The sequence below is a fragment of the Odocoileus virginianus genome, chromosome 10, assembly GCF_023699985.2.
Source record: "Odocoileus virginianus isolate 20LAN1187 ecotype Illinois chromosome 10, Ovbor_1.2, whole genome shotgun sequence".
NCBI classification, from domain to species: Eukaryota; Metazoa; Chordata; class Mammalia; order Artiodactyla; family Cervidae; genus Odocoileus; species Odocoileus virginianus.
Genome location: NC_069683.1, coordinates 46,175,447 through 46,196,519, shown reverse-complemented (window position 1 = coordinate 46,196,519; position 21,073 = coordinate 46,175,447). Strand labels below are relative to the sequence as shown.

Here is a 21,073-nt window from a genome sequence, read left to right as displayed (position 1 = left end):
GCTCTGGCCCCTCAGAAATGTTTTTTGACTTATTCAGGCAGTAACGCATGTGAAAATTTGGTGCTCAGTGTAAAGTGTGTTGCAGATGTTGTGTGGGCAGGGCAGCATGGTCCCCGTCGGTAGGGCAAGTGCATGGTGTTTATAGAAGGTTGTCCTGCCGTGAGAGGAAGGCTGTACACTAAAACCCTTAAAGCTGTAAAAACCCAGCCGTGTGACTGAAGAACACATGTACCCGACTGACAGTGGGTCAGTAATATCTCATACTAGCACATTGTTATTAGATGAGGCTTTCTCCCCACCCCCACCCGCCCTCAGATTTGCAAATATTCTCTTTCCGATTTCTTCCAGACTTCACTGAGAGTGCCCAGGTTCCTGAGAGGCCACCCAAGCCATTCCCTCGGAGAATCAACTCTGAACGGAAAGCAGGCAGCTGTCAGCAGAGCAGTGCTGCCACCTCGGCCGCCGCCTCCCCGCAGCTCTCCAGCGAGATCGAGAGCCTCCTGAGTCAGGGCTACTCCTATCAGGACATTCAGAAAGCCTTGGTCATTGCCCACAACAACATTGAAATGGCCAAAAACATCCTCCGGGAATTCGTTTCTATTTCTTCTCCGGCCCACGTTGCCACCTAGCACACCCCCTCCGTGCTGCAGCTTAGAGGACCGAGGAGCCGGGAGCTCTCGCTCAAGTAGCACCCTAAAGGGCGGCTAGGTTCCTTTGGAAACTTCACAGTGAGGTCTTGCCCTGTCTGTGGGGTATCACATCTGTGGTTCCAAGATTTCAAAGCAGTGGACTGGGGACGGAACAGCTAGGAGGCTTGATTCTTTTCTTAATGTTTTAAGAGTGCATTTGAAGGTGTCCTTCAGTCCCCACTTGGAAAGAGTGTGGATTTTTGTGAAATGGTAGCCTACCTGGGGAGCAGTCCAGAAAGCAGAAGTACTGTGCTCTAAATCCTAATTGAGGACTTAAGACTTTCTTGGGTTAAGGATATGGTTCTATGCGTTTTGTCTGTCTGTCTGTGGTTGTGTGTTATAAGATTAACCTGCTGTGTGTGTAAATTCCAGGCGGGGAATTAGCACAAGAGGTTTAGGAAGGAATCTTAAAGACTCCCATCTACTGTGGTTTTCTCCCCAACCCCAGCGTGTGTTACAACTCAAACACTCCCCTTTGGCTTGGATTGTCGTGCGCATAGCTGAAGTCTTGTATTTTTAGAACGCCTCCCCACCCCCTGCTCTGTCTTCTCCCTGTCTCCTCCGCCCTCCTCCTCCTTAGAGTCTGTCATTGGCAGTGGGCTTACTGTGATCAGCCTTACTGACGCCAAGCAGCTTATAGGATGTTCTTTATAATGTGTGATGGTGTTGGTTTGTTTGGTAGATAGGTGGGAAAAAAAGTACTGTTGCTCTGTCATTATGGTCCTGTTTGATACTTGCAGCGAACACTGGTCACTCCAAAGCACTGTTTCTATAGGAACATTGAATCTGTTTTTAAAAAGATGTTTTAATTATCGTAATTACATAATGACTGATACGAGATAGAGGCCTTCAGATACATTCCATGCTCTCCCCAGAAAGTAGTCTGCGGGAGTCAGTTGCCTTGGTGCCAGGTATGTGTTCTAATGTAGATCATGAGATTTTCTACTTAATGGGAAGGGGAAAACATTTGTTTCCGGCATGGCTTTCTGGCCCAAATACCATGAAGCACTTAGGAAGCTCCATTCACACGCTCTATACTTTGTTATACATAAAATGCACTCAGCAGACAATAAGGATTTCTCTCTTCAGCTTTTCTTCCCAGTGAATTTCAGCTTATATGGGTGTCTCCCTGTGATGATGAGCCAGGTTATATTTTCAGAGGTGAGTTTTTTTCTTTGCTCTTTAAGGAGTTGAGGGTATCACTCCAGGGTAGCACAGCATTCTGCTGACAGTTTGCACCAACCCTACACTGGTGCTGCCTGGCGACTCACTTTTCTCTTTGTGCCTATGGCTTTGGGAATGTAGCATTTCCTTCTTCTTCCTCATCCCCTTTCTTCTTCCCTTTAGCTCTCAGATACTCTTTAGTGACTGCGTTCCCCACAGTCATTAGACATCACTGGTGTGATCAATGCCTTTACTGCACTCAGACAACATTGACAAGCCCTACAGCTTGTGCCCTTGCCAGTTGGTAAAGAAGACTCAGAGTTCATTGGTCTATTCCTGTAGATGCTGCCAGCTCGAGCCTTTTAACTGACTCCCTGGCAGTGGGTAACCTTCCTTCTGGTCAGAAACAAGCCTGCTCCTTGATAAACCCACCTGCCTCACAATCTAAAACCTGGTTTGTCTCACAATCTAAACAGAAATGACTTTGCATCTATTTTCTTTCCCATGTTATCATAATTGGACTTAAAGCTTTTTCTAACTCTTTTCTTGGCTTTCAGTTACTCCTAGATCTTTTGTTTTTCTCCTCTTGCCTCCGAGCCATTTACATTCCCAGAGTGGATGGTTTGGGGATTCTTGCTGAATTGCCGTGGTTACGCATTGTCTTCTCTTTGTGGCAGAGAATGACACAGCCCCCACCAGGTGCAGGAGGGCCTCAGTCAGGGTGGAAAGGCAGAGGAAAGTGACAGAGAGTAGGAAAGAGGAACCTAGTGTCTCCTGCTCAAAGCTGGTATAGTGTTTCACTTGTGGTAGCATTCATTTTTGCACTTTGTTTAGATGTGGAAGGCCTAGGTGAAGAACTAGAAAACATGGCAGCAGCCTGCATACCTCTGCCTGCTGGAGTTTTTCCTCATCTGTAGATACTACCTATAGTCTGAAGATCTGTCAAGAGAACAAAGCAGTGGTTCTGCAAATCCTTTGTCTTTTCAAAGTGCATGGAAAGTCTTCTTTGAAGATTATGTCCTTACTTATATACGCTAAAGGCAAGCTTATCCTTTTTTTTTTTTTCATAATGGTTCATTGGGTCATTCAGTACTCAACAGTTCATTGAGTACCTGCGTGGTTCATTGGGTCAGTCCTCAAACTCAGTGCTGAACATATGCACCATTGCTTGGCCTGGTTCTTAGCTTGTCAGTTGTTTGTCTACGGGCACTCAGGGTCTCAGACCTTTCAGTGAGAGGTTCCTTTGGGTGCTCTGAGTTCATGCCTGGGTCTGAGTCTGAGATTGCCAGATGAGCCTCAGGCAAGTTTTCTCATGGCTCTTGTTTGAGGATATTTCCAAAACCATAATTTCTTAAATTTTCCTTTGAGGCACCAGTCACCCATTCTTCATCCTCAGTTCATGTGGCAGTTTTTAATTCTTTGGTTCTGCTCTGAATTTAACTAAATTGCCCTTTTACAAGTGGGCTTTGAATTTTGCCATTTGGAGCAGTCACATCCCCTTTCTCCCTCTAAGTTACAAATGGTTCCCCCTCTGTTAGCTATCAGGTAAGTAAGGTAAAAACCACTTTGCTGTTTCCCCTTTTCTCAAATGCATTAGGCTCTTCGGTTCAACCCTGCTTCCCCATGTCTCCTTGGACTGCTTTCTGCAGCCCTCCTTGATGCTGGCTGGCTGTTTCATCCACTGCCCCTGCCATACTCCTTCTGTTAAAGTCAGGGGTTCTCAAGGTGGGAAAAACCTGTGGGCTCAGTGATATACCTCCGTTTAGGTAAATAATAGATTTGGCAGTCTATTGTCTCAGCATTTATCTGTTAATATTTATATCAATAATGCTGTATACCTGTGGGTGGCCATTCTCTCCCCTAACTCTCTCTATGCCCCCAACCCTGTTCTGCGTGTTGTGCCATCCTGTTCTTTTGCTTCTCATGCAGACTCTTCACACCAGGGCCCAGGGTGTAGTATAGTACTGTTAGTATCATTTAGCTGTTTTGTGGATTTAGAAGAAAAATTGGGGGGGTTGCTATTTCTCATACTTAAAATATTTATTTCCTCTTTAGAAAAGTAAAATATATTTTATGGTTCAATCAGAAACCTCACACATGAATTTTTTATATTTGCTTGCAAAGTAGGGACCAGCTATATGTTCCCTTTAACAAGATCTAGACCTTTTCCCATGTGACCAGCAATGGTGTTAGTGCAGAATATTCTCCTACCTCACGTCATGAGAGGTAGAGGGTTACAGGCCCTCTTCCCAAACTGTAAATCTCCCCTCTTGTTGTTGGCCTTTCTGACTCTGCAGTGACCACTGCCCATGGAATAATGATATTCTGACCATTGGCCCGGCTCTCAGAGTGTGTGTTCGTTCAGCAGGTGGTTATGAGTGAATACCATGAGCCTCAAGTGCCAGCTCTTGTGTTCTCGCCTCCCACCGCAAGGCAGTTTACTGATGTTGAGGAATTGTACTTTGACTGTCTAGCATGTGCATTTGGTCCTAAAATACCCATTCCCAATTCGATTGTGCAGTTTATAATCACAGCTGTATGCAGACATACGTTTCCTTATAGAGCTGTCCTGGTTAAGAATCAGTTCAAGATGCTCCCCTTAACCCCTGTTGTCTTCCTTTAGTTTTGACAATGTCTGGGAGATTCCTCCATGTAAGTCTCATGGATTACCCACTATTTTTATGTGTTTATAGTCTGTGTGATGGGTCTGTTCATTGGCTCAGAGTTGCACAGTAGGGCAGTCAAATGTTTAAGGAAAGCATCTGCCTACAGTCCCCTTTCCACTCTAGTGCCTTCCTTGATCTTTTTACTCAGCTGCTTGTATTCCTGTTCCCCTTTATTAGGAAGTTTTCTTATGACCCTTCTGGGACCTCTTACCATCTCCCATCCTGTGTGGAATTGGTTTTCAATCGTTCCACAACCTTCCTGCTAATCCTGTGTCTCCTTAGAAGAGCCAAAGTTGTGAGAGGAGGATGAGCGCCTGTCTCTGGGTCCTGATTGTCCACCAGTTGTTTGGTCTCCCAAGAGCCAGGCAGTGAGGTAGACTAAATTCAGTTCTCAAAAATGTCAGCCTGTATCTCTCCGAGTATGGAGCTTAGAGACCCTGGAACTTAGTGTAAGAGTCAACACGTTATTCTCCTCCTGGATTTTCATGCCCTAGAAATTCTATCTGAAGTATTCTCAGCATAAAGCATTACTGTTACTTTGATCTCAGTCTACATTAGCAGCCTCATGTTAGAAATGCATGTTGCCACTTAATGCATGGAGGAGGACGCATAGTGGAAGAATGTCAAGACTGTATGTTTGACTATCCTGTTGAGCAGTCCTTCGGATACCAGAAACAAAAGAATTCAAGCAGAAGAAAGGAGGGAGTCATCAGGATGCAGAGTATCTCACAGAACCCAGCGAAGCAGTACAGTTGATTCTGCATGGAGCTGAGAAACTTTGCAACTCGATCTTTCTCCTGCAGGTAAATCTGTTTGTCAGTAATGTGTAGCCGTGAAATCAGTACCCTAGTCCTCAAGTCCTCATGGCCCCCCAGTTCTAGGGATCATCACTTTAACAGATACCCAGCTCCTCTTGTTCATATTCTCAAGGAAAACTGTCATCAGCCCAGCATATTGATCAGGTATGGACACCCAACCAGTCCACCTTTGCCACACAGGGCGGCAGCCGCAGGTTAGTTCAGGTGGGAAGAAGGGGCAGTGGGAGGTTTTGACTGGAGGTGAGAGAGACCCTAAACCACTTTGGGTTGGCCAAAAAGTTCAATCAGCTTTTGTGTATGATGTCATGACATGAAAACCCAAATGCACTTTTTTGCCAAACCAATACTTTCGTAGTAAAGTTTACCATACTGCTTTCTTGAGAGGGGAAAGGCAGGCATGGGACTGTGTCTGGGACATTGAAGAAGCGCTTAGGTTAACGTTAACTTGGGTTACTGTCTTCACTGTTTATTGCCTGTTTTTCTTTCCTTTATGTGTCCTGGCATCCAAGATTTCTTACCTCTTTCTTCAAGACCCGTTTCTCCTTTTCCAGAGCTAGTCTGTTCTTGGGTGACATTTCTTAGCCTTCATTTAATCTCAGGTTTCTGGCTGTCTTTCAGTTTCTTAAGAGAGCAGATCACAAATCCCCCGTCGCCTCTGCCCGTGGCCTCAGTCCCTCCATGTCCTCCTCCCCACCCTTTCATCTAGTCTTTCCTCTGCAGTGATGTCCTTAGGCAGGCCTTCCGTGGTACCTCAGAAACTACTTTGCAGTAAGAATTTATGACATTGGGACAGTTGCCAGGATGTGAATTAGGTATAGATTCCAGTTGAGAGTTTCTACTGAGAGCTCTTTCGACAGGATGCATCTGTCCTTTCTGTCCGGTTGCTTCCTTTGTCGTCCTGTAGTAAAGCCTTTGTTTGTTGGTTTTTTAAAGCCGTGCTTCTGCTTGCCTGAATCTTCTGACCTTATGTCTCTCATCCCGGACCCTGTCCCTTGTTATTAATGCATTTCATAATTACTTACAACTTTTTTAAACTACTGGAGTTGTTTGATGTACATCAAAGTCGCCTAATAATCCAAAGATGCACACTGAGGCCCGTGGTGAAGGCTGGGGCCTGTGTTTGAAATTCCCTTCTAGGCTCCAGAATTCAGGGGCAGAGGGACAGCAGTGCCACTTGCCTTCACCGAGTCCTAGGAAGTCTGGGTTGGTTTCAGAGGGGGAGCACCAATGTTTCTTGTTTCCGGAAAGTAGCCCAGGAGTGAGTGGGGGAGTCGGGGTGGGGAGAGCCAGGCCTGCCTAGAGGCCCCCTGGCAGTCTTCTGGAGAGCACGGTGCCAAAGGGCCAGCTGTTGACTAACAGACTAACAACTGTTTGGAGATCTCACTGCCCCTTCCCTTGTTCAGTTCTTGAGAAAAATGTAGCCGACCACTCCCTGTGTGTGTAGACAGCGGAGGCTGAACGCCAACCTACTGATCTGGCAGTGGAACAAATCAGAGTTCTCATCGCCCGGCCCCAGATTCTTGTTCAGTCCCCAAAATGTGAGAGGCGCCCTTCACAAATCCTCCTTCTGCCCCTGGGTCACTTTGGGAGGCCAGGGGACTCTGCTCGGTCCAGGCTGTCTTGAGCCTCCCCAGGCCTGGCGCCCTGCTGGGCCCCCGCGTGGGGTGTGTGTGCGCCTGCACCCAGCGCTCCGACATAGGTGCTAATGTGCCCTGTGCATCGGTTCCCTCCTCCCCGCCTCCCTCTGACCGAGCTTTGTGGCTGCGCTTATGGCTGTCTGGAAGCTGGGGGGGACCACTTACCCGGCTGTAGACCCCGTGTATTCTGTTCCTTGGTTTCCTCCTTCTGCTGTCAGGGTGAGTGAGCCTGCAGGCACCAGGCCCACAAGAGTGGATGCCTCCCGACCTGCCCGTCTCAGCCTTGTTTTAGTGTCCTGGCCTTGGCCTCCTGCTGAAATGTGTGGCAGGGGCGTGGCAGCTAGGAGGTACCTCCTCCCCCTGCTTTCTGGCTGTGGTGACTTGGTATTTTTAACCTTATATATCTTTTTGCTTTATTCAAAACAAAACAATTTTTAGCACATTGAAAAAAAAAACCAAACATTTTGTGCCTTTCTAAGGCAGCACTGTATCCCAGGCTGCATTTTAGGACTTAATATGGAAATACCAGAGTCTTAGCTCCTCTACCTTGAGGGTCATTAGTTCTCCAGTCTAGGGGAGAGGACGTGTCTCCGTGCGGCTGGGGAGGTGGCACCCAGGTGCAGCGGGTCGGCGGTCCCTTCTCCAGCCACAGTGCTGAGTTGGAAGAGATGAGCATTGTACCCCAGGATCATTTCATTGGCTCCAGTCAGAATCTTAGTTGTCAGGTTGGATGTTCTGTATTCAGCAGGAGACAGAATGTTCCATGACTGCCAGGTATCCTCTGGACCGTTTCAAGTGACCCAGCCTCCCGATCCTGTCAGTGACCCAACAGCATTGAATAGTGTAGAGTGGACTCCTGAGAAGAGGAGGTTGTTTGTCTTGTCTTTATGCTGGATCCTGAACTGGCCTAGACCTCCTGCCTCTCTCTTAAGACTTGGCTTTCCTTTCATTTGAAAACTTCAGACGTAGAGCATTAAGCAGATAGTGCCTCTGCAGGGGCAAGTTTTCCCCTGGGCAGGGCGGCAAGGACCACATACCGGAACAGAAGCCTATCCTCAGTATGGTGGCCACTGTAGGTTTCACCAACAAAAGTTTTCTGTATAATGACGTTTTACTTGTCTCTTTCCCTCTTCTCAGTTCTTCCTTGCCTTTAACTTAATAAAGAATTGGGAGATAGAAACAGTTCTTTTTCAAAGTCCTCCTTATTCAGGATTTTGACATTCTTGGCCTGGGTGGGGCTGGAGAGAACTTGATGCTTTCTCCAGAATGAAGAGTCCCATTTGTATATCAGTGTTAAAAATAAAACAAAATGAAACCTTAGATGAGATTTTTGTGGACTATTTTAAAAATGTGTCATTAATATAAAAAAATTATATTAGCAGTATTTAATCATTCTCACCTGTAAAGAATAAAACAGAAGGTAAATATTCTTACAGAGAATAGCAGAGCTTTAAGAGTCATTTTCATTTTAAGTCCATTTTGTTTTGCCAATGTATTAATGTTTAGAGGTTCTGTTATACTAATGTTATTTATTAATTTTTTTTCACTTCCATACACAGTTAACTAAAGAGCTTTTTCAGGCACCCATGTCTGTAAAAAATATTTTTAAATAAAGTTTCTTTTGTTGTAGCAGACCAGAGTTCTTGCTCATTCGTGGGTCAGGGAGTAATGCATTGGGGAACTACAGGGCCAGATGTATAACCCCATCAGTTCATCACCAGACGTCTTGTTCTGCTACCTGGAGGGCTGTTTAAGTGACAGGAAAGGGGCAAAAACTTCCCTGCTGACAGCTCACCAGGCTCTGTAAGCTGCCTGGATCAGGGCAGCTCTGCTGCTGAGGAGCAAGCTTATCCTCTGTGTTAGAGCTCGAGCCCTCTGCTGAAAAGCAGAGGTGACCTCTGGTCCCTGCTCCCAGCTGCAAAGGGCTCTGTGTTCCTTTTGGCATGGTTCCAACTCTGCAGGCCCCAGGCTGCTGTGGTACCCATGATGAGTAAAAAACAGTGTGAGATTAAGGGACAATTAAGCTTTATTTTTCATATATATATATTATATACACACACATATATAAAAAGGAAACAATTTGCAAATTTACAACCTAACAAAACCATATATACACACACACACGCACGTGCGCACACACACACAGATACACATACACGCCCCAAAGCTCTAGCCAGGCCCGTTTCTCATCTCCAAGTACCATTCTCCCATTAGGACCCTGGTGCTAATATAACTATAGCCTTAACCCTTGTAAAGGACAATCTGGACCTCATCTCCAGCCCCCTCCCCCAGCCTTCAGTCATAATGTGATTCTTAGAGCGGGTTGGGGAGCCAAGTGAATGAGGGTGCTCGGGCCCAAGGGCCTTCACTCTGGAAATCTGTGCCTGGCATCCTCACTGACTATCCTGTAAGGAACACCACCAGGTCCTGGCTTCTGCCCAGGGAAAGAAAGGAGTGTCGCAAAATCGACTCCACAGGCAGGCAGGCAGCTGCTTCCATTTACTGTGGGGGGAGGGGTCTCCCCAGAACTGAAGTGAGCATTGACCCTCACCCGCGGAGAGAGGCCTGGGCTCACTGCAGCCACATTTCAGCGATATGACTGGATTATGAAGCCAGCCCTGGGCCAGGAAGTCAGCTCAAGATAAACAGGCTACCTAATTTGGTTGCTGGTAGAAGACGGGTACTTACATCCATAATGTGTAAAGAGAAAACAAGTTCTATAAGAAACTCTCCTATGCATTTCTGGGATATTGAGGCTCCTCCTTGTTCTCAACAAATTAAGACCCTGGTGGACAGGTCCCCAAGGAGGGGGCCTCCAGGGCCATATGAGGTCTTTCTCTGGACATCTCGGGTCCTAGCCCACGTGCCCTCTGAAATGGGGTCTTCAGGTAAGCTGGAGGGGGATCTTTTCCACTTCAGTAGTCCACTTTAGAGGCTTTGGCGACCATCCTGAGTGCTGGGGAGGAGGGTGAGCAGGGAACAGGGGAGGTTCCAGGCAGTGGGGGGAGAGCCATGTGATTCAGCGGCTAGTGCCTCAGATCGATGTATTTCTCTCCCTAAAGATGGATGAAGAACAGAAGTGAGGCAAGGATTCGGAGACACAGACCGGGGTTTAGGTGCCAGCGCTAAGAGGGAGCAGGGACTGAAGCCACAGCTGATGAACTAGGTGCAGCGCCTGGAGGGAAGAAGCCAGGGTGGGGGGTGGCGGGGGGGGGCGGGCAGGGCAGGGAATGAGAGGTGAGACCCCCAAATCACACTGGGCTGCGCGTCACACCTAGTGATGTGAGCCACCAGCGCCGTTCAGGAAGTGGTGATAAGACGGGGTCCTGCTCTTGGTCCTGGGGGCTACCTTCTCCGGGGTCCCTCAGCCACCTGCCTGGCCCTACCATCTGTGAGTAGTGTTAGGGAGGCGAGGTGGGAGCTGCTCCCCGGTGGAGATGGGGAAGGATGAAGGACAGAGTTAGTGTTCAGCAACCGTCAGCCCCTGCTGCTCCCAATCCCTGAAGACTGTCAGGCTCTGGCCACGGGAACTGCCTCCTACCTGGTCTCCTGGAGCCCTCTTGTCACCGTTGCTGCCCTGAAGGAGGCCCATCTCTTCTGGGAGCTTATCTGACTTAACTTCAACTACAAATTCGCTCTTACGAGACGGGGGCAGCGTGCTGGGAGGAGGGAGGGAGGCAAGAGGTTGGCAACTTGAGGGCACGGGAAGGGGGGCTGTCAGGAGGGACAGGGCACTGGGTGATGATGGGCCCTTGGGTGTTCTGGGCCAGCTCAGGGAAGGGCAACAGGGAAGAAGGGAAGCGGTGTTGTGGAAGGAGCTGGGTAGTGGTGGGAAAGCAGGTGTCCTGCTCCTGCTCCTAACGGGCTAGTGGGCCGGGGGCTGGCAGGGGAACGTCCCCGAGGAGGCAGCAAGCTGGCAGCATGAGATGGGGGGGGGGTGGGTGTGCAAGATGCCAGGTATCGTGCTTACATCTCTTGTTTGCCTGACCGTCCACATGGCAGCTTGCCCTTCTTGTAGAAGAAATAGAGGACAGCGCCCAGCAAGGCCAGGACCAGGACACACACGGTCACAGCCACGATGACCACACCCTTGCTTTCGGGCTCTGTCAGCTTCTTCTCTGTTCCACAAAGACACTCGGAGTCACTCCCTGCCCCAAGCTGTCACGTTACCATCACTGCCCTGCCCAGTCCAGGGCTGATGGAAGGTGGGCAGCTGCCCAAGTCTCCCCTGGGCTGGGCAGGGCAGAATGAGGATGCCCGGTCCAGCCTAGCTCACCTGTTGAGGTGCCGTTGGCTCTGGCAGGGGGGCTGATGGTGGAGGTGCTGAGGTTGGTGGTTCTGTTGGAGTCTGGGGTAGAAGACATGAAATGGATTGGGGTCAGGGGTGGGAGAGGAATGAGCCCGACGTGGGCTGGTCCCCGCCCCCTCTGCAGGAGGACCCAGCCCTTACCCAGCTCCAGGAAAATGATGGTGGTGTTTCTGCCCAGGGAGTTGGAGGCCACGCACTCAGCGCCTGTCTCCAACAGCTCTGGGGTTACCAAGACGTTCAGGACACTCAGGACACTCTGAGGCTCCTGGTCTTGCTCACTTGCCTACAAGGAAGGAGGCGCGGCTCAGGGGTGGGAGGGTGTCGCTCAGGGGTGGGAGGGTGTCGGGTGGTGGCAGCAGAACCTGCAAGGGGATGGCCCGGCGCCTGGGAGGTTGCCATGCGCCCGCTCACCGTGCCGTGGACGCTCCACACGATGCTGGGCCGAGGGTGCCCCGAGGCTTCACAGGACAGATTCAGCACCGAGTTCTCCTTCACCCACATCTTCTTTTCCCTTAATGCCATCCACGGGGGCCCTGCGTGAGGGCAGGGCAGGTCGAGACAGCACACTCTGCCAGCCCGCCATCCCCTCCCCGCACCAGAGTGCCCCAGGGCAGCAGGTGATTTCTGGCCCCCAGAGAGCTTGAAAACACCGACCAACTCAAGGGCCTCACCAAAAACGGCCACGTTGACCAGCTGGGAGCGGTTCAGGCCGGGAACGCTGGGCACAGAGGCCAGGCAGCGGTAGCCTCCCCCTTCCTCCCGTTTCAGTTTGTGTAACTGGAGCATCTGCCCCTTTGCCAGTAACTTGCCTGTCTGAGATGAGAGATGGGTCAGAGGTCACTCCCAGGCCCACCCATGCCCCCAGAGCCCTGGGTCCACCTGGGTACCTTTTCTCTCAGCCACTGGAACTGAAGGTCCTGGTTGCTCTCGGCCTCACAGTTCAGGGTGAGGCTGCTGCCCTCCTGGCTCTCGGGGGCTGCGGGGCTCACCCGGACATCAGACACATCTGGGGGTGCAGCAGTGGGGTCAGGCAGGACAGGGCGGGTTGGATTCCCTCTTGCCCCAGCCTGGTCCCCCTGTCCTGGGCCCCCAGCCCCTCACAGTTCACCACCAGCTCCTGTCGGTCGCTCTGCAGCGATGCCGTGCTCTCCAAGTCCAGGCCCTGACATTCATAGTGGCCACTATGCTCCTTCTGGGCGGGATCCAAGACCAGGACCCCGTTGTCATCCGTCCTCTCTTCCTCCGTCTCCCTGGTATTGAGGTTCTGGGAGAGGATGAAGGTGTGATCAGAGCAGACCTCCAGCCACTCTTGCATGCCCACCTCCACCCAGAACAGAGGGTCCCGCACCTGCTTGATGATGCTGAAGTGGGGCTGGGGGTTGCCATCAGCCAAACACCTGATTTCCACACGGTCCCCCTCCTTCAGCAACCCCTCAGGCTCCACTTCCAACCATACTCTCTCTGCTGGGTCTGTACAGGCAAAGGGGACGGTTCTCAGCCCAAGATTGGCCTCTGTGCCGGGCAGGCAGAAGCGCGCAAGACCCAGCCCCACTGTGAAGGGTCGGTACTCACAGAAAACAGGGACGGTGACCTCCTTAGATTCTTTCATGTGGTTCCCACTGGGCAGCCGGTAGCTGAGCTCACAGTAAAACTGAGCATCTTTGTCCTCCTTGGACACCTGTGCCTGCAGAACGCTGCGCAAGGTAAACAGACCACTCGACTCCTCTGTCTGGAATGACTGGATGTGGACCCCTGGTCAGGGAGGAAGGGGAGAAGGGTTCGGTGGGTCTCCGCTCTGCCTACATCCCCACCCTGTGGTATCCTGGGTTGGGGAAGGAATGGTGGGGAGACCCTGTAGAGGCCGTGGATCATTACAAATGCCACCTGCAACCCTTCAACCCAGCTATTTACTGCTTGCTATCTACCCCAAACACATGTGGGCACTCATACAAGGGTGTGTGCAAATAATACTACAGTGATTTAAAAGTAAAGAGAAAATACTCTGGACGTCTACTAACCAGAATGAATGGTTAGCTAGATCATATTATAGCTATATTATATATTACATTATAGCTCAGCCATGTGAAGTGCTGGGCAGTAGGTAAACAATCAGGTAGATCTAAATAGAGCGATCCAGCAAGATTTCCAGGATTTGTTGTCAAAAGGAAAACAAAGTGTAGGGCAGGCCATGCCATTCAGATCAGGGTTTCTCCACCTCAGCACTACTGAGATTGAAGCCAGAAGTACTCTGTGCCCTGCGGGATGTTTACAGCATCCTTGGCCTCACTGCGCGCCCCCCTCCCCAAATGCCAGTTGCATCTCTCCGTATGCAACCAAAAATATTTCCAGACACTGCCAAGTGTCCCAGAGGAGAGCAAGATCAGCCTTAGAAGAGAGCCACTGATTTAAGTAATAAAAAACAAAACCCTATATAGTCCTAGATATATTTACATGTGTGAGTAAGGACCTAGAAATAGTCTTGAAAGAATACATACACACTGACAGCAGAGATATTTCTGGGAGAAGGGTCTGGGGCAGGAAGGAAATTTTCTTTCTAGATTTTCTGTACAGTTTGAACTCTAATGATAATATTTTCATGGATGGCTTGCGTACTTAAAAAAAAAGGTACAATAGTGACTTCCCTGGTGGTCCAGTGATTAAAGACTCTGCGATCCCAAGGCAGGGGTCATGGGTTTCATTCCTGGTTGGGGAACTAAGATCCGGCATGCCTCACAGTGCAGTCAAAAAAACAAAGTAAAAGTGCAAAGCGGTCCCCATATAGTGCCACAAGCATGGCTTCTAAGGGCAGAGAGGATGACTTACGATTCTTCTCCTCCTTCAGTGACTGGCCGTTCTTGTACCAGGTGACTTGAGGAACAGGGTACCCATTCCTTCCGATGCAGGTGGCAACCTAGGGAGGACAGGGCATGAGGCTTCCTGACTCTGACCTGGCCGAGCTGCCCCCTCTTAGTTCCTGCCAACCCGCCTCCCCCAACACCGGGCCACCCCAGCAGACCTCACCTCCACAGGCTCCTCACTGTTCACAGAAATGCCCAAGGTATTGACCTGGATGCTTGGCTCCTCCGGAGCTTCTACAAGGGAGAGAGGTGGGGAGGCGTGTGGGACCACTGCTTTCCGGGCCCCACGCTGCCCACAGGATGCGGACGGGGCACTCACTGTAGACGCGGAGCCGGATGCGGTGCTCCTGAGCCCGGCGCCTGCCTTGGCACGTGAAGATGCGGTCATCGTGGGGCGTGATGCCGGTCAGGGCCAGAGCAGTCCCTTTGTCCTGGAGGCTGAGCCGGTTTTGGTACTCCCCAGGCTCGCTCTGGCCCTGACCCTGACGCACACGGAAGATGAGCGTCCGCTTCTCCTTGTGGACCTGAGTGGAGGCAGCAGGGCGGGGGTGAGAGTCCTGGGGCTACACGAAGGGCAGGGCCTCCCGCCCCTGCTGCCCTCTGCTGCACTCACAGAAAACCAGTCCACGTGGCTGAGGTTGCCCTGGGCATGGGAGAGGCCACACTTCAGAAGGGCCGTGTGGCCCACTTCCACCTCCACCAGCTCGGGCTCCGGCTGCTCGGCCTCTCCGGGCACACCTGGGGGGAGGCGGGAGGGGGCACCAGCAGCTGTGTGAGCTCCGGCTGCTCACCATGCCCTTCGCTCACACCCGCTCACAGCAGCTGTTCTCTCTACCACTTCAGTGAGGGTCCGAAGGGCACGCTGTCCTCTCTAAGCCTCAACCACTCTGTATGACTCCCCTCAACCCCGGGCCAGCCCTCTCCTGGCTCAAGGGAGCTGGGGCTGGACATTTCTGGTCATTGGAGCAGAGACCCTGAGCACCAGGAACTCTCAGATGAGGCTAGCAGAGGGTGGGCCAAAAGGAAGGCCCCTTTCCTTCCAGGCCCCCTCCTCCCTGGGTGAGCTCAGAGTGCGGGAATGCAAGGCATGTGCCAGGCCGGGGCACACAGGCCCTTTTTGTCCCCACACCCGGGTAAGACATCACTACTCTACCCTTTGCCCCCCAACGCCCCCCCCATAAGACCCCAATGGGCAACCCTGGTCAGGAGACCCATATTTCCTACTCTGTAAGCAGCACCTCTGTGAATTCTCACACTCTCAGGGGACCCCATCCTGGGAGTCTTGTGAGTACAGGAGCGGTCAGAGTCATGGAGGGGCCAGAATCTCTCCCTGGGGTCGGGGGCAGGGGTCAGGGCAAGGGCCAGGCAGTGGGCAAGAGTGACGTCAGCGGTGCCAGTGTCCTGCCCGCCCCACAAGGAGGTGATGTCACTCCATACCATCTGGTTGGACTCGGGTGCCTGGGTGGTTGCCCTGAGCTGGCTCCCAGACAATGAGGGCAGATGGGGTGGTCTTCAGCCCAGAGCAAAAAGCCTCAGCTCCCTGACTCAGTTTCCCCAGTGCTAGAAGAACGGGGCAGGGTGGGGCTGGACCTCCTGCAGCACTGGTGCCCCACGCAGCCCTTTCCCCTACATCCCCCAGAAAGGCTTTGAAGGCAGCAACCGAGAGTACCCCAGGGATACTGTTGGCATGGGCACGAAGCCATGGCATTGGGTATTGCCCAGACCTCCTTTTCCCCAGCCAGCCAGCGGCTAGAACCCGGGAAACAGAGCCAAGAGAAAGGAGCGACACCACTGCGGCCATACAAGGGCAGGGTGAGCCCGGGAGCGCCCGGCTCCTGGGCGGTTTCAGAGAAAAACTCCGAGGTGCAGGGGCCCTTTTCCCACCTGAATCTGGTCCCATTCCGGGAGATGTAACAAGCCTGGGGCGCTCGCACTCTGGGACTCGGAGATCCCCATTCCCTGCCACCTGTGACCCCGTCACCCGGGTAGGCGCGAGGGGACCCACACGGCGCTCCAGCCTTTGCCAACGCCCTGGCAGGGCGGGAGCCGCCGCACCTCCCCCTCTCGCTCACCTCTGGCCTGGCTCGAAGCCCGGGCGGGACAGGGAGGGGTCGGTGCACCCCTCCAGCTAAGAAAGCTGCGTTTTCCAGCAACAGGCGGGCGCGGAATTCAGGATTTGGGGATGCGCTGTAGCTGCCCCTCCCGCCAAGGCTCCAATCACGCTCCCCGCCCCCGAGAACGCACCTGAAGAAAAGCTCTCCCCAGCGCCCGAAGGGACTCTGCTCCACCCCTTCCCGCTCCAGGCAGAAGCCCCCTCCCCGTCTCCCCAGTTCTGCTCCCGGGATGGTCTGGAACAGAGACCGCAAACTGGCCACAAAGAAGAGTTGTACGCGCGCAAGGCGCCGGGTGCCGGGGACCCCGAGAGGAGGAACGCACGCCGCCGCGCAAAGCCCCGGCCTCCACCGGGATGCGGGCTCTGCTCCCGGGCACGCTCCGCCGAAGACCGCCCGGCCGGGCCGTTCGGGGTGCGTGGACCCAGCGAGCTCACTCACCCGCGGCGCGGCGAGAGCAGCAGCAGACGGCGAGCAGGAAAGCGCAGATGAGCCCGGACCGTCCCATGCTTCCCGGCCGGAGGGCTAGAGCCAAGTGAGGGAGCTCGCGGCCGCCAGGGGCTGACGTCAGGGGGGCGGGGGAGGGGGCCCGGGCGCCCGGGCCGCCCGCCACGCCCCGCGCAGCCCACCCCCCGCCCGGCGCGCTGCAGCCCTAGGGGGCGGGCCCGGCGCCGAGATGCCCGGAGCTGCGCCGCGGAATAGCGCGGCGCGGGGTTAGGCCGGAGCCTTCCTCCCAGCCCCCCGCTAGGGAGCGGACAGGGGGCGGTGACAGGTGTCTCCGAGGCGGCTGCGGAGAGAAGCTGGCCCGGATGCTGGAGTCCCGCCGGGTCAGACCCCGCTTCGCCCCAGTCAGCCCGTGTAGCCCTGGGGGACCTCCCGGCGGAGGAGCCACTGGCAGGTCGTTGGTGTCCTTGATGGGGGCCTCGCTCCCTTTTAAGCTCTTCTGCCCGCCGCCTCCTCCACTCCCCCGGACCTCTGCCCCAGAGAAATAGGGCTTCCCAGAACGGTTGCACCATTGCGGCGGCCGCCGGCCTGGCACTGCCCCCAAGCCTTGCAGTCCTGGCTGCTTTGAGGGAAGAACCCTGGGCCCGGGGCCCACAGACCCAGAAGCATCTGTACTGGGGAGACGGTGCTCTAAGGGTGGTCCCTTCACCCTCAGCTCCTGCAAGTCTCAGACCACAGACCAGAGGAAGCCGGGAGGGGCTGAATTCACAGGTCCGAAGTTGTCACACTTGTCCCACCCAGCCCGGATCTTGAGATTTCTGCTTCTGCTGGCTTCACTCACTGAACCCAGCCCGGGACGCAGTTTCCCCTGAATGAAGAAAGAAGGGGGAAAATGAGTTAATGGGCACAAGGTCTCCAGCTTGCTCCCCCCCCTTACCTGTTGCTGTTGCTGAGGGTTGAAGAGACCCCCTGTGTCAGGGCTCTGGCCCCCCAGCAGCTGAGGGTGGGGGTTTTGGAGGAGGAATCAGAATTGACTCCAGGCTGCCCTGCCCAAGTGAAATCTGTCCCAGCGAGGCAAGGGGACCTGCATCTCCCCTTATTCCCAATTCCTGGGTCTTTGGGCCCCTTGAACCTGAACTGAGGCTCTGGGGAGTGAGACTGATTCTTATCTCATGGAGACAGACCCCCAGCTCCCTGACCCTGGGAAAGGGTTCCACATCAGCTGGGACCCATCTAACTGGGAAGGTCTAAAGGGGGCCTGGATTTGGGATAGAGTCCTGTCCTAGGCAGGGCAGCCTTGCCGCTGGTTGGGGGAGGAGCAGGGTGAGGCAGCAAATGCTAGAGATGGGCAGGTGACTTAGAGGATGCTCCAGGACGGCGTTTTGATGACGCCGAGATGACTCTTGAGCCACATCAGCCCTCATCTTTCAGATCCTTGCTGATCCCCTCCTCCATCTCCATTAATTTTCAGCCAGAGGCCATGCCAGGCAGGCCAAGCCAGGGGCCTGGAGCCTGGGGTGGGGGTGGGGGGTGAGAGAAGGATGGTGCTTCCTCATCCCCCAGAGTCAATGTATGGACTGGCCCAGGGCCCAGAATGGAATGGATGCATTTGTTTTTGTCTGCAGGGGCAGGAGTGGGAATGGCTGAAGGATGCTGTTTGCCCTGGCAAGCTCAGAGCTGGGCATGGTATTCTGCTTCCCTGCCCCCACCCCCCTTCCCTTCTCTTAACACCATTAACTAATCATTCTCTCTCCAGCCTGAGAGCAAAGCCAGCTAACCACCAAGGACGGTCAGTTCAGAATCCTTCTTCCGTTGTGAGAAGAGTGAAGCTAGGAGGGGGTGGTGGAGCTGCCTCTGCGGTGAAAGAGAAGTGAGGGTAGAGCCCAGGGTGACCTCTGTGTCCCACATGTCCCCACCAAACTAGCACAGAGACTGTCCTTTAGGGAAGCCAGTAGCTTAGGGTGATCTGGGTTGCCAGGGAGTGGGTGGTAGAAGTCAGGGGGCAGACAACCTCGAGAAGGCTTCATGAGCAGGGCCCACTAGGATTCAAACCAAAGAGGTCAAGTCCTTGGAGAGGCTTCAGAGGGGACTGGAAGCAGAAGTAAGCAGAATGATGGCAGCACAGGGTGAAGGAGCAGGAGGCGGAGGGTATCTGAGATGGGGATCTCCGTGTCTCTGAGATGCCAAAAGCTAGAGCGTCCACAGCTGCAGGAAAGAGAGGAAACAGATGGGGAAGAACTTTCAGCGAGAGAGGATGGAGGTCCAGCAGAAGGGGAGAGCCAAGGAGGCCACTGTGGGCTTTCCATCTGCAGACACTGTTGTGCCTGGACTCGGTGGAGGCAGCCTTGCCCAGATGCAGGCCAGGATCAGCAGAGCCCCAGACCAGAGCCCTAAGTTCCCAGCCTCATTTCTCTCCAGAAGGAATGGATAGGAAGGCTGCCTTCTTCACTCCCATGGCAGACCCAGGGGGCGCAGAAGGCCCTTGGTGTGTCTCTTGGGCATAAATCTGACCACAGGTAGGGAAACTGAGGCTGCGTGGGGTGGTGGCGTGGGGTGGTGGCCACGGTCTGAGTTCCTCAACCGCTGTCTCCAGGGTGAGGGCTTTCATTTCATTGTACGATGTGGGACCCTCCCACCCCCCATATGGAGCTGGAGGTAAAAAGACAGGCTAGTCCTGCCCCGGGGGCTAGTCCTGCTGGGGTGAGATTAAACCCAGGAGTCCTCTCTCATAGTGGCTACAGTGGTCTCCCACCCACCCTCTCTGGTGGAAGGGCCTTAACCAGGAGGATATGAGAAGGGCGGGCTGAGCAGATGAAGGAAGCTGATAAAGACAAGTTTGCATCTGCAGTGAGAAGGAGCCATGGGGTGGAGGGGGTGGGCCAGCAATATTGGCAATGACTGAGGCTGGGGAATCCCCCCTTCCCGGCCTGGCCTAAAAATAGGGTTCAGTCTGAGTCTTTGGAGGGGAGGTAGGAGAATTTTTTCCAGTGTCGGAGGGTCTGAGCTGGGAGGAGACTGTGCTTAGGGACTGAAGAAACGGGGTAGGAGGCGGGTGGGGGGCAGTTGCTGCTGAGACAACCTCGGGCCAGGAAACCGGATACTGGGGGGCTGGGTGGGAAATGTTGGGGAAGAGATTGAATAGGGGGAAGCGGCCCCTGTCTTGGCCGGACGTGGTCTCACCCATGTCCTTCGCACCTGACTCCAGGCAGGAAGGAGCTGCGGCCTGGATTGAGCTGCACCCCAGAAACGCCGTGGAAGAGGAGGAGGGTGGCTTGTGCTGGTGGTGGTGGGTGGGGTGGGGGGAGATGGGAGGGGCTATTTTTAAACTTGGAGAAACCGTCAGTGAGTTCATCTCCACCCTGAGTGCTGGAGGAGGCAAAGGCCCCATTGTACAGGGGTCCAGAGAAGGGGCGGGGGAAGGGAGGTGGTGGCACAATGACTGGGATTATATCGGAGCCGGCGGGGGAGAGGAGGGCGCGGGAGGGGGCGTCTCCATCACAGCTGGCCTACTGAACTCCGGGGTCGAACCAGGCTGGGGCTGGGACAGGGGGGTTTTCCCACTCTCACAGAAGCCCCCTCTTGGGGAGGTGGGATCTGTCTCTGGCATCCGGTGTCGCATTCTGGGGAGGGGGCTGTGGGTGGGATTCCCACAGCCTGGCTTTCCCAGGGACACTGCAGGGTCCGTTCCCAGGCTCCCAGCATTCCAGCAACTCCCCTGGGAGCTGCCGGCCTCTCCTCTCAGCCCCTTCCCTGCTAAGGGGGTGGGGGAGAGAGGGAAAAGAGGATGTGGCCGCAGGGGGACTCTTCCTGGGGATTAGAGACCCATAAACCAGAGGGAGGGTTCGCAGTGAGTGCGGTGTGCAGAGGGGGACCCTTTCCTCCGGTCCTAGTCTCCAGGCCTGTTGAGCCGTCCCTCGGGCCTGGACTATCCCCTCCAGTCCTCTCCGACCCCAGGGTCCTCTCCACGTGGGCTGGCCTGCAGTACGCAGGGCCTCAGCCCAGGGGATCCCAGGTCCTGCCCGGGGGAGGCGGGGCGTTCGCCGAGCTCGCCCCAATCCAAACATTACCATAAATGCTCAGGCTGCTGTGGGCCGGGGAGGGGCTGGGGCAGGGGACCTTGGGGGCTCTCCGGAAGCCCTGAATCAGTTCTCCAGGCCTTTCCCAGCGAGGGCTGGTGGAGGTGATTCAGTCTCTGCTTTGGGAAACGGAGGGGGAGCTGAGTTGCGGGTGGGAGTCGGGTGGAGTTTGGGCAGAGAGCCAGACGGCGTGGGGAGTCCCTGAGCACTGCCTCCCAGGGCCCAGCGACCTCTGACGGAGGGGAGCGGAGGATGATCCAGCCAGGATTTCAGCCTCGGGCAGGGCTGGGGGCTCCTGTCA

General features: G+C 54.0%; 2 protein-coding genes across 6 annotated transcripts in view; one reads left to right on the top strand and one right to left on the bottom strand.

Moving 5' to 3' along the window:
* CBL (Cbl proto-oncogene) overlaps positions 1 to 8,606 on the top strand; it is an 87,946-nt gene extending 79,340 nt beyond the window's left edge. For all 4 annotated transcript variants that reach the window (XM_020872032.2, XM_020872036.2, XM_070473477.1 and 1 more), the window contains one exon: positions 349 to 8,606. In XM_020872032.2, the coding sequence (XP_020727691.1) occupies positions 349 to 629 (281 nt within the window). In that variant the 3' untranslated portion in view covers positions 630 to 8,606. The remainder of the gene's footprint in view (positions 1 to 348) is intronic.
* Positions 8,607 to 8,982: 376 nt separating this feature from the next.
* On the bottom strand, positions 8,983 to 16,863 carry MCAM (melanoma cell adhesion molecule). Of its 2 annotated transcripts, XM_020872039.2 has the most exons (16): positions 16,694 to 16,863; positions 14,755 to 14,879; positions 14,461 to 14,665; positions 14,305 to 14,375; positions 14,107 to 14,194; positions 12,856 to 13,035; positions 12,632 to 12,753; positions 12,385 to 12,547; positions 12,171 to 12,289; positions 11,955 to 12,096; positions 11,695 to 11,816; positions 11,425 to 11,566; positions 11,251 to 11,322; positions 10,945 to 11,092; positions 10,516 to 10,633; positions 8,983 to 10,030 (listed from the first exon to the last, which is right to left on the bottom strand). In XM_020872039.2, exons 1-16 carry the CDS (start codon positions 16,758 to 16,760, stop codon positions 10,001 to 10,003), a joined length of 1,914 nt encoding a protein of 637 aa, XP_020727698.1. In that variant the 5' UTR covers positions 16,761 to 16,863; the 3' UTR covers positions 8,983 to 10,000. The 2 variants fall into 2 exon arrangements, with proteins under 2 accessions (XP_020727698.1, XP_020727697.1); XM_020872038.2 differs by lacking the exon at positions 10,516 to 10,633 and having other exon boundaries at positions 16,694 to 16,817.
* Positions 16,864 to 21,073: the final 4,210 nt, after the last annotated feature.